Source organism: Lepidochelys kempii, chromosome 6 (genome assembly GCF_965140285.1).
Source record: "Lepidochelys kempii isolate rLepKem1 chromosome 6, rLepKem1.hap1, whole genome shotgun sequence".
NCBI classification, from domain to species: domain Eukaryota; kingdom Metazoa; phylum Chordata; order Testudines; family Cheloniidae; genus Lepidochelys; species Lepidochelys kempii.
In genome coordinates, this window is record NC_136385.1 from 5311492 (window position 1) to 5324315 (window position 12824).

The window sequence follows — 12824 nt, forward strand, 5'->3', positions numbered from 1 at the left end:
CCAGCTGCATTGAATAGGGCCACCTGCTCTCCACTGAATCCAGCCATCTGCTACCCTCACACAGCACCGACATGCAGCCATCTCTGGGGTGGTGTTTAACAGCCATTTAACAGTTGCACAACAGTGTTAAGCTAGAGTTCAGGACAGGAAATGCAGGGGGCAGATGCTGGCTGCTGGGACGGGGAGTGTGGCAGACAACTCATGGAATTCCAGACCGAATCAGCAGAGAACAGCAATTAGGCAATCTCCTGACTGTGATTCTCCTATAGACATGCCCTTGCCTTCAGTGAATGGGGATGGATGTGTGAGAGAAGGGGCAGAGTTAAGGCTATTAGTGGTAACTGCTCTTCCAGGGCCTGCACTAACTCTTGCCCTTGATCTGACAGCTCCCAGTACCTGTGTCATGGGAGAGTTCTTTGAAAAGGACTATTGTCAGCAGCACCTTTGGGTAAGAGAGGGGAAAATTGATTCAGTCAGGGCTACCCCTGATGGCAGGAGAAACTACAGCATCAGTTTCAACAACACAGAACTTCATACAGTGGTGATGTCATCAGACTCCCCCTCCTCCAGTTTTTACTGTGGACATGCTCTCCCCCTTGCTGACTGGCAATTTGCTCCTACCCCCTCCTTCCCAGTCATTTCCCTTCAGTCTTACTCTTTCTACCCTCACTCTGTTCCCCCCCCCCCAGCTCCCTTTTCCTCCCCTACCCAAAAACTAACCCAAAAGGAAAGCCTGTGGCACTAACATGTGTGTGTCACCCACCACTCGGCCTGTGTGTTCTGGTCCTTCCCACAGCCCTGGTTGTGCTCTGTATTGAGACTGTGAGCTCTTTGGGATGGAGACGGTCCCTTTGGTATGGAGCCTCCCATGAGTTTCCCAGCTCCTGGAGCCCCAGCCTACACATGGAGGGACCACTACCCAAAGGACTACAATGACTACCAGAGGCCTCTGAGCCCATTCCCAGCATGCCTGGAGTCAGGGGTGGGGACAGAAGAAACTAGAAATCCCTGCTGGGGCAAGTTAGGGAGGTGTCTTCAGGAGCAACCCCTGGAACAATGACAAAGCACAGCCCCCAGCAAACTAGCCAGGGAGGGGCAGCCTGACTTTACACAAAGGAGAGAAAGGTCAGTTTGAGTCTGCATCCTGGGAGAGAGATGGTGTGGCTCAGGAGTCCCTGCTGAATTTCCCCTTCCCCTTAAGGGCGTTCTTGTGCTGCTTGAGACTGGGGCTGCAGAGATCAGGCGGCTCCAGATCTGCAATGACCAGCATCCAGAGGGATATCCCACCCAGCACCAGCTACCAACAGCCAATCCAGACTCCAGGAGGATTTCAGCCCAGGGAAGCAGCAAGCCCGGTTGGAGTCAGGAGAGGACCCTGCCTCAACCCACGGTGAAGAAAAAGTAAGGGGACCATTTGTTTAAGCTGGCCAGTGCCATAGCACTGCGACGCTGCATCACAGGACACATGGCATCCTTAGGGACTGGAACACCTGGTCAGAAAGGGATCCTGGCTGCTCTGGTCGGCATCGCTGACCAGGAAGTTAGAAGTCCCGTCAGCGGTGCTGCAACACTAAGGCAGGCTAGTTCCTACCTGTCCTGGCACTGCACTGCACTGCGCCCCGGAAACGACCAGCAGGTCCGGCGCTAGTGTGGGGGGCAAGAGGCTGTGCACATTGCCCCCACCCCAAGCAGTGGCTCCACACTCCTATTGGCTGGGAACCGGCCAATAGGAGCTGGGGGGCAGGGCCTGCAGGCAAGAGCAGCAAGCGGAGCCTCATCCTTCCCACCCCACCTACTAGCGCCGGACCTGCTGGCTGCTTCCGGGGTGCACCTGCGCAATGCGGTTTCAGGATAGGCAGGGATTATCCTGCCTTAGCCCCGCTGCACTGCTGAGTGGGACCCACCAGAGGTAAGCCTGCGCCCCAACCCTCTGCCCCAGCCCTGAGCCCCCCCAAACCCAAAACCCCCTCCTTCACTCCAAAGCCCTCATCCCTGGCCCCACCCCAGAACCCACACCCACACCCTGTATCCCCTCCTGCACCCCAACCCCCTGCCCCAACTCTGAGCCCCCCAAACCTAGACCCCCCTTCTGCACCCCAAAGCCCTCATTCCTGACCCTAACCCAGAGCCCTCACCTTCTCCCACACCCCAACTCCCTGCCTCAACTCACAGCCCCCTCCTGAACTCCAAATCCCTCGGCCCCATCCCCCCAGCCTACAGCCCCCTCCTGCACTCCAAATCCCTCACCCCCAGCCCCACCACAGAGCCCTTACCCCCTCCTACATCCCAACTCCCTGCTTCAACCCGCAACCCCCTCCCACATTCTGAATCCCTCGGCCCCAGCCTGGAGTCCCCTTCTGCACCTCAAACCCCTGTCCCAGCCTAGTGAAAGTGAGTGAGGGTGGGGGAGAGTGAGCCACCGAGGAAGGTGGAATGTAGTGTGCAGGGGGCAGGACCTTGGGGAAGGGGCAGAGGCAGGGCAAGGGTGTTCAGATTGGTGCGATTAGAAAGTTGGCAACCCTAGGTATCCCCCCCCCCGCCTCAGGATAGTACAGAGAGGGAGTTAGGTTAGAGGAGTTTGTGGTTAGGAGGTGAAGAAATGGCTTATTTATTAATTATTAGCTACCCTTAGCCCCTTCCTTGCCCAGATCCTATGTTCATGTCTCCAGTACAGTCCCCGCTCTGTGCCACTGGTATTGTTGCTGTGTCATTCCTTTGCTGGGTTTGTTTCAATTGCCTTGTTGTCCCTTGTGTACTGAGCTTTATGGTCCTTGCTGCTCGGAGCATGGTCACTGATTTCTCAATGGGCAGCACCCCTGTGTATACGGCACAGCAAGGAGTCACCCTGATTGGAGGCATCTAAGAGCCAAGAAAAATAACCCCGGACCCAGCCCACATGAGGAGATGGATAGCAAGTACCAGGGAGAGGTTTGAAATCTAAGTGAATGTTACAAATATCCCTAACCTGAACAACAGGCCAAAGCAACCCCCTGGGGCCTAATCACCCCATGCATAATTCGAAGGGATGTGAATGAGGAGCTGCCTGCAGAACTGAGCCCTGGCCCTTCGTGTGAAGCCAAGCCCTGGATTGCACGGCTGGAGAAGGCTCTGTCTGGAACGGACCTGACAGCACCACATATTGAAAGAATCTCCCGCATGAAGCAAATGCTCCTACACTGTACGCCATCCAGAGTAACCCACTTTGGCGTTTGCTAGCTCCTGGAACACCAAACTGAGCCTCTAGGGGGTCCTGCCCTCTGGATTACAGCAACAATGGCTCCAGAGCCTCTGGGCACCATTTCTCACCCTGCTTAGGGTCCAGGGCAGGGACAGAATAGACAAAACTCCTTCAAAAGCCAGTGGGGAGCAAGAGATCAAGTGATTCATGTAAATAGTCTGCTGGGCCAATGAGAAGCCAGGACTGTTCAATCCCTCAGTGGGAAGGGACAGCCTGACTCAGAGACAAAGGGAGTTGTTTTTGATTCATGTTTGGGCTGTTTGAGTTTGGAGGTGGGAGAGGAGGAGCAGCACAGCCTGCATCTGGAGTCTCTACTCAACTCCCCACTTCCCACACACAAAGGGGACTTTGAATTATTTGGGGATTTAATATGTGATTGGGCATGCCAGCCGTGCAGGGACTAGCACAGAACCAACCTGGCACTGGCTACCTAGAGCCAGTGGAAATCTCCCCAGGACTCTAGCCCAGGGAGCCAGGAGAGGACTCTGATCCGCTCAGGGGGGAAAACACTATAAGGAAACCCTTTTCTTTTAGGTTTCAGAGTAGCAGCCGTGTTAGTCTGTATTCGCAAAAAGAAAAGGAGGACTTGTGGCACCTTAGAGACTAACAAATTTATTTGAGCATAAGCATACAGTTCACTTCATCGGATGCATTTTCTTTTATTCATCCCAGCCCTCACTTACAGCACTCATCGCAGAACTGATTTTGCGCATGCTGTCTGCCTGGAAAGGTGCTAGGGAGGGAGCTGAGGGTTGTGTGCAATGGGAAGGCAGGGAGGTGGGGAATTTGTTATAGTGTTGATGTTTAGTATTTCAGTTAACTTTAATCCTTCCTCCTCTAATGCCTTTGTTTCTTCTCCCCAATACAGTCCCCTGTGTTATATTTTTCTTTTTTGAGTGTGGTATTGCATTTGTTGGGGTTTGTATTAATGTGTTGTTCATGTACGGGGTTGTATTCCTTGGGAATAGAAAAGAAGTATGAGTTATTTTCCCGAAGGACAGCAGCACCCCTTGTGTCTCAGGCATGGAGAGGAGTCACCTAGGGTGGAGGCACCAGGTGCTAAAGTAAAGAACCCAGGACCCAACCCATGCGAGGTGGAGGGAGAAACCGCTCCAATTAGCGAACAGGAGGGAGGAGGCTTGGGGAGGGGCTACACCAGTATTGTGGGAGCTGCTTAAATATCCACTGTCCAGCTCAGATACCAGTGATGGGCAAGGGATAAAAGCCAGCGAGACAAGCTAGTGTCCCCATTGGGATGGGGTTGGGGTGAACCCTCTTGGGTCACACAGGGAGCTGATTTCCCAGATGTCATTTACTTACCCTCCAGCTCTTCGACGAGGGCTCTGTTTGTTAATTTCAGTGCCCAGTAGAACATGCCCTTGAACCATGAGTCCCAGTTTGGAATCAACTCATACAGCTTCCGCATCTTCTCTGGGTCAGTTCTCTCAACTGTGATCATTTGGTGTGGCTTGTTCTCTGGTGCCTGAATGGGCAGCTGAGGCAAGACATCGCTACTCGCGGCATAGGCAAAAAATCCTTTCTGCTGGTTGGCAAAATGTTCCCCTGAGAAGTCATTTAAAAAAATACCAAATTAATAATTGTCATGATTATATATTATGTTTGTGCCACACGGGCAACCACTGGCATGGTCACATCCTCCCCAGTTTATTTCCCCAGCCTCCTCCCCCCCAATTCTGCTGGCCCAGTGGCTGGAGGGGAAAAAGTAAATATTACTCCTCCTGCTGTTAATCGTCAATTAATGCTCTCCTGAACCAGACGATTCCCTCTCCCGGCCCCACACACCCCGTTAATGTTGACCCTTGGGTTAATGCAGGTAAAGGAGGAAGCCCAGATGCTGCCTTCTCCTGGGGGGAGGCAGCAGAGAAAGAGCTGAGGGACAAGGCGCATAGGACAGAGACGGGGGACACTGGGAAAACAGAGCTCTGCACACAAATACAGGCATGGACATGCAGACATACAGATATTTTTAAGGGGAAACTTTCAGGAGGAGGGGGAATGAGTTCATCTGTAGAACTAGTTCCACGTTGAATCCTCCGCCCCAATCTTTCCATCCAAAAATGACTCTCCTGTCCGCACCCAACATTTTTTTGGCGATTGCACCTATGTTCCCCGGCGCTGTTTAGCCAGAGGCCTGAGTAGGGGCTGGGACAGATTGTGCCTCAGAAATCACATTCCCCTCTCCATTGTGCCGGGGGGATATGCCAGCTGCACTGTCCCTTTTGGGGGTTGTGTATCATGATGTTTGATTGAAGAGGGGAAGAAAATTTGTGGGGAAACCAAGTGAACAGGGCAAAGCTATTAGGTAGGTGGTCAGAGGGGTGAACTACAAGGGAATGGCTGTTGGGGGGAAGGGGAGGAGAAAGATTGAGGTTAGGGGAGGGGAGATTGAGACAGATGGGAATAAAGGGCAGTGGGAATGAAGGAGTGATAAGTGGGTGTGGAGAAAGAGAAACCGAAATAGCACCGATATCCTAGAGAGGGTAGCAAGGGAGCATGGTTTCCCGCCCTGACAAACAGGGAGAGACCCTGACTGCCCTCTGGTGGGCAGAACTGGGACACACACAGCTGCTCCACTGGAAGCAGAAGGGCAGAACAAGAACCGGAACTATAAAAGACAGGCCCTGTAGCTCAGTTGGAGAGCTTACCAGAGGAACCCTGCCCGGATTGAGTGCCCTGGGCAGATAGACTCACTGCTGTTCCGCCTGGCTACAGGTCAGAGCCATTAACTTCTAGCTAACAGGAAAGGTTTAGGATCCCTCCCCTGACCCATTTAGGATGTGTAATTCACAGGTGTGATTTATATTGGTGGAGATACCTTCGGCTATAGATTCCTGAGATGGGGAGAGAAGCTTAGTGTTTTCTATCCCACCTGCTAGGCAGGGAAAAAGGAACCATAAAGAAGCCTTGGTTTCTGAAGCATTACTGGCAAAATGTTTAAGAAAAAGAAAGCAAGAAGCAGGAGGAGTAGGCGAAACACTCAGGCAGTTGTCAGAACAATCCTGCAGGAAAAACAGGATCAGGCCCAGGCAAGCAGCAATCATTCTGCTTGCAGGCAACAGATTAAAAGCTGAAATATAAACTGGATGCCCAGAGGGGCATTGTAGCAGCAGGAGGAGTAGGTACAGATACAAGGGGTACTTCAGGCCCCTGAGATAAAATTACAAAACTATGTTGCCAGTAAAACTTTAAAAGCTGTGGCAGCAGAGAATAATATAATGAAGCTAAGATATAATAAACTGGATGCAGAAGTAAGTGATTTAAAGAAAAAGTAAAGAGATAACAATAGCTTTTGCAGAAATTAATAGTATGAAGTTAGGAAAAAAAATAGACAGGTGGGAATTGTAAAAATATGAAAGAACAACAGTTGTAGTGTTATAAGAAGAAAATTCTGGGTTCAATAATAAAACCCAGTCATGTAAAAGTAAATATATTGTGTAATTATGTAAGGTTCTAAGGACCTAAACCAACATTCCTGGTTTGTAAAAGTCTGTTTTGTAGGTTTAAGATGAATTGGGTTTTTTTTTATTTAATAATGCCATTAAAAATCCATTTGAATATTTTATTCAAAGTTGCTACACTGACAGACCCTTTTGCTGGACACAGGCAACTAGTGTGGTTTGCCTTTAGTATTTTGCACTTAATCCTTTGGGGACATATTATAAAGTTTAGTCTTTTTAAATAAGGACCAGAAGATGTGGGCAAAGCAGCCAGAACCCGAAGAATGGGGAGAGATTCTGGATCCTTTTTAAATAATAAATAGCAGCTAAGAACTGCAGGAGAAGAATAAAAAGTTAAAAGACAGTGCATCTCTGATGCAAGGGCATGGGTGGAATGTACAAAGGAAGCAATGTTAAAAACACTAAGTCTTAACATGGCTCTAAGTAGTCACACTGTCACTTGAATAAGGATACATAAAAATTTTAAACAGTTACACTTTAAAATTAATATGGCTAATATAATGTTATAGAAGTTAACTATGGAAGAAATGTGCATTCCCCCCCCACCCATGAAATTTACCATATACACCGTATAAGGGGTAAGAGAAATGTCAATAAAACATATTACTTAATTAAAATCCTATTAGGGCTCCAAAAAGAGCCACAATAGGTTATAGAGTAGCAGCCGTGTTGGTCTGTATCCGCAAAAAGAAAAGGAGGACTTGTGGTACCTTAGAGACTAACCAATTTATTTGAGCAGTCTCTGTAGTGCCACAAGTACTCCTTTTCTTTTTACAATAGGTTATGTTTTCTTTTTCAGATTGCTGGGTGTCCTGAAGCAGAAGTTGAAAGTGGAAAATAATCAGAACTCTAGTTCTGACTTGCTGGTGGAAATTAATGCTTTTAAAACAGAATCCAGTCCCTGAGCTAGTGATTGCTTTGGATCCAAAAAGCAACATCTGTGTTGATGCAAATTACCCAGCTGAGAGAGGAGGAAAAGATCTGCCCATATACGGTAGCCAAAAAGTTTTGTTTGTTTGTTTTTTTAAATGAAGTAGTTTGCAGATACGAAACCCTGGAAGTCAGAGACTCAGACAATGGGGAAACCTTCGTAGGGGCAGTTTTTACAACCATGATATAGGCATTAGGAGTTAAACAAAAGTTCCACATACCTTACCGACCCCAGTCATCAGGCCAGGTGGAACGTATGAACCAAACTATTAAAGAGGTACTGTGCAAAGTACTAAACCACACAGGTAAAGATTGGCCTGATAAACTGCCAGTAATTCTTGGGGCCATACGCATTAGCAATAGACTACGAACAAAAATACACCCATTCCAAATTCTGTTTGGGCAACCTACACGCCTAATGATCGACCCCAGTCACCTAGACAAGGGTCCAGGGGAGCCTCTTAATGCTACTCAGCATGACTACTTCCAATGGCTTAAACAGCTACAGGAAAATAAAACTACATTACGGTACAGAGTCAATCAGGCTGTTAAACAAAGGAATAATAAAATCCAAGAACAGAAACATGTGAATCAGCATTGTGGGAGACAGGAAATCAAGTAATGAACCTGAAGCTGGAAAAAAGGGGCCACTAATTAAAATCAAAATGGACAGGACCATATTCCATAGTGGATCGCCTCTGCCCACTGATATACCACATTAAGAAGGACGGAACGCCAAAATGGGTACGTGTTGCACAAATTAAACTGTTTGCATAAATAATAAATCACATTTGAACTCTCTTTACAGAAAAGAACTCCCTGAAATTAAAACACAAGGCACTGCTTAACCACCACAATTTTACTCCACAGAAAATAAGATTGCAGTGTAAGATCTGGCTCTGTCTGCTTTTGAAGATTTTCAGTGCCAAGATAGCTCTAGTGTTCATGAGAGAAGATGCAGCCCTCCTCATGAACCAATATGCAAGGAATAATTCACTCTCTATTAACCAGTCATGGGTCCCCAAGTGATCCGGTAATACTTATAAAATTGTATAATAAAAACACCAGTCAGGTTCTAAAACCACTAGGAAGTAGCAGTGTGTACACCTGGAAAGGTGAGGTGGGACTTAAGGTCCACCTTCTAAATATTACAGGAATACAAAATCACTGGAAAATAGGGGTTGAGATAAAAGTTTTTTTGGGGGATACTAGGTGGATCACCAGCTACCCACAATTACCATACGAGTGGGACAGGCTCATTAAATCAGGAACAAGGTTAACGGCAATTGCGGGCTACTGTCCAATGGTAATTTAAATTTATGGTTCCTGGACACATGTACTAAAACCTGGACCAGGGACTACACATTTAAAAAGGGCACCCCAGTTAAAATAAAGAAACCTAAACTGTTTATCACCCAAATTAATCTAGTAAAGGTACTGTTAAACCCCCTGTTGGTAGAAATAAAAATTGGTATGGATTGGACATGGCTAAACGTGTCAGAAATAGAAGATGAAGGTATACCCTACTCCCTTCCTATTTTGAAAGCATGGATAAAAACACATCAGCCCTCAGGTGGCTGAGCAAAGCGAGACATAATACAAGTAGAACTAGAAAATAAAACTGCCTTGGCCATAGGGTGTACCGAAATGCGAATTCTTAGCTTAGCAACACTTGAACATGAAATGTTTTGGGTAGTATCTGGAAATGTTAGCGTACTAGCACATCTTTTAAAACAATGCAAAAGATTGTCATTCAATATCTATAGATATGAATGGATGCAATACGTTTCTAGTATGGTAAAATCTAATTTGCTATTGGGTGCAATTATTAAAATTGCTCACCAACAGTCTGTAGAGGCAGAAATATGGAAAGTAAGCCCACTTCCAAAATTAACCATGGGATTTTTTTGGTAACCCCGGGTTGTAGGTCAGTGGGTTGGGAAGAAGAAGAAATTATGAGACACTCGAGGGTGTACAGAATGGAGCCCTCAAAAATGGGTATGCTTTTTCTTGCTTGTCACTACAGAACCATGTAGCATAAATACATCATTAGGAAGATGTGTTTGGGATGAATTGAAAATGTAACGCGTGTGTTATAAAATGGACAATGTGTATAGGTTGCATCCTGGGAAAATGTGTTTTGGGAAGATGGAAGCATTAGCCAACCCCCAGTGGCTGAATGTAGATGCAATGCCAGCGGACTATATACTAGCAACCATACTTACTATTTACCAAAGATAAAAAGGTACAAAGCACAGTAACTGCTGCTTTGATTAATTTTTCTGTTACCCTTGGCCTAGATTGATCAGTAAAATCATGCCACTTATTTGCAGAAACAGAAGTGACTCGGTTTTTACAGCAAAGACAAAAAGACACAGGGAAACGCGTTGTTCAAATATTACATGCAAATGGAGATATGTTAAAAATTGCCAAACCTAAAAAGAAAATAACAGCCTATCACTGGTACGATATCTTTACAGGCTGGTCCCCTACTTCTAAGGGCATTTTGTCTATTATGTTTCATCCATTGCTGATGTATTAATATTATGTTGCATTTGGCTGGTGGGAATGTGTCGTATGTGTTGCTGGATAAAGAAAATGTTTGTTAAACTACAACCACAAGATCAAATTGCCTATCAGTATATTGCTTTAAAATAATTATGTAAGATATGACCCACTCAAGAATAATACTAATGATTAGTATAAGAATTATGAATATTGTAATAGAATGAAGTTTTAAGATTAATTTAGTTTAAGTGTAAGTCCTTTGATTAAAATGCTAATGTGTGGGCCTCAGACTGGCCACGAAGGTTAGCTGTAGTTTCTGATGTTAGGATAAAGGTAAATTAAAAGGAATGGAATGCTATGAAAGACCTTGTACGAGATAAAAAGTTTTAGTGTTAGAAGTAGCTGGTACTAAAAGTGATTTTTATGCCATGCTGCAGCTAGGTAATACTTTGTTTGTGCGAATGAGAGTGAGAATGTTTTAAGAAAGATAAACGTGAAGAACGTTGCCATAATTAACGGGTCCCACTTGGCGGATGACTTCGTCATGGCCTTGTCACCAGGCTGACAGTTTGAACTCCTCAAACTCCGGAGCAACGGTAGAAATGCCAGGTCTATCACGTAAACCTCTTGAAGGCCTGGCATGAGCAGGAAAGTCTGCTAATAACCCCATATCCCCCTGACCCAGAGTTAGGGCCCCAGGGCCCCACTCCGATGAAACAAGGGGAACCCCTCCTCAGAGAAACCCTCACTCCTGAGCAGCAAAAGCAAGCAGGATGTCTACTGGAGGCCTTCTCCTGAACATTCATGGCAACACCAGGGCAGATCCTGCAGGCCCAGCACATCACCTGCACACACACACTTCGGGAGGTAGTTTGTGAAACCACCCGTCCCACGCCACCGGCAGGATGTGATGGAACAAGCGGTGCAGGCAATGCTGGAGCTAGGGATCACAGAAATGACACAAAGCTAGTGGCACAGCCCCATTGTTCTGGTCCCTAAACCAGATGGGACCTACCAGGTTTGCATTGATTTCCAGAGAATTAGTGCCATTTCTAAATTTGAAACCTACCCAATGCCCCGGATAGACCAACTTGACCATATGGGCGAAGCACGCTCTATTACCACCCTGGACCTGACAAAGGGATACAGACAGATCCCACTGGACCTGATCTCGAAGGAAAAGACCCTATTGGCTGCCCCCACCAGGCTCTACCAGTTCACCCGCATGCCTTTCGGACTCCATGGGGCCCCTGCAGCCTTCCAGTGGTTGATGGATCGCCCACTCTAGTCACACCTTGAATATGCCTCAGCCTACCTGGATGATGTAATGATCTATAACTGTTACTGGGAAGAGCACCCAAACCAGCACCCCTACAGACCCTCTGATCCACAAGACAGATGGCTAACCCCAAGAAATGTCAAATTGCCTACCAGGAGATCATCTATTTGGGATACGTCCTGGGACGGGGGAAGGTTCGTCCTCTAGTTGGAAAGGTCCAGACCATTCAAGAACAATGACCACAAAAGAAACAAGTGAGGCAATTTTGGGGGCTGGTGGGCTGTTACCACCACTTCATCCCCAACTTCACCTCGATTGTTCTCTCCCCACCCCCCAACAGAAATCCTAACAACCAGGCACAATGTGTCAGCTGCTTCCCGAGTGTGCCAAAGCATTCCAGATGCTAAAGGACCATCTCTGCCATGAACCAGTGAGTTATAGCCATGATTTCTCTCATAGATGTGTGGTTCAGACCGATGCCTTGGCAGTGGGGCACGAGGCTGTCCTCTCTCAGACCCGCAATGGAAGGGAACACCCCGTCCTTTTACATTAGTCAGAAGCTCTTTCCCCGGGAACGCAACTATTCAACCATCAAGAAGGAGGCCCTGGCAATTAAATGGGCTGGGGAGGCCTTTCGGTATTACCTCCTGGGGGTCTCCTTTGTTGTGGTCATGGATCATGCCCCCCTCAAGTGGCTGCAGACTATGAAAGACACTAATGCGAGGCTAATGAGGTGGTACCTCGCCCTTCAACTGTTTGCATTTACCGTGTAACATAGTGCAGTTAAGGAGAATGCAAAGGTAGATGGGGGAGGGGGACCATACCAGCCCAAGAGAGTAGGGGCTGGACTTGAGGGTGGGGTGTAGCAAGGTGGCATGTTCTCCCACCCTGACAGATGGGGAGAGACCCGTGACCACCCCCTGGTGGGTAGAGTTGGGACACCTGTGGCCACCACACTGCTTCCAGCAGGGCGGGACAGGAACTGGAACTATAAAGGATAGGCCCTCTAGCTCAGTTGGAGGAGAGCTAACAGAAGAGCAGGACGTCTCTTCCCCACTGCTGGAGTTTGGAGCTGACGGAGACTGCCACAGCGCCAGAGACCTAGAGAGACCATTGCAACTGCCAGGCACTGGGGACCTGAGGAGCTGCCACTTGCCATCTATGAGATGAACCCCAGCGAAATGAACGATGACCCTGGAACCCAGGTACCCCCTGACTGGGAGTGTAGGAAGAAGCCCAGGGAAGCCGAATAGGGTTCAGCTTTGTTACTGTCTACAGGCTGGCCAGCATGTTGTGGCCAGAATTCCCCACTGACCCAGTGGCGGACAGCTCCGCCACTGTTAGATCCCTGTGCTGGGACACAGTGGAGTGGGCGGGCATGTGTCCCCCT

General features: G+C 47.7%; 1 protein-coding gene across 7 annotated transcripts in view; it reads right to left on the reverse strand.

Moving 5' to 3' along the window:
* LOC140912354 (uncharacterized) overlaps window positions 1–12824 on the reverse strand; it is a 70335-nt gene that overhangs the window by 52268 nt on the left and 5243 nt on the right. For all 7 annotated transcript variants that reach the window (XR_012159273.2, XM_073346610.2, XM_073346608.2 and 4 more), the window contains exon 2: window positions 4559–4801. Coding sequence is in view for 6 of the 7 variants with exons in the window: in XM_073346610.2 (XP_073202711.1) it covers window positions 4559–4801 (243 nt within the window). In the remaining variant the exon portion in view is untranslated. The remainder of the gene's footprint in view (window positions 1–4558; window positions 4802–12824) is intronic.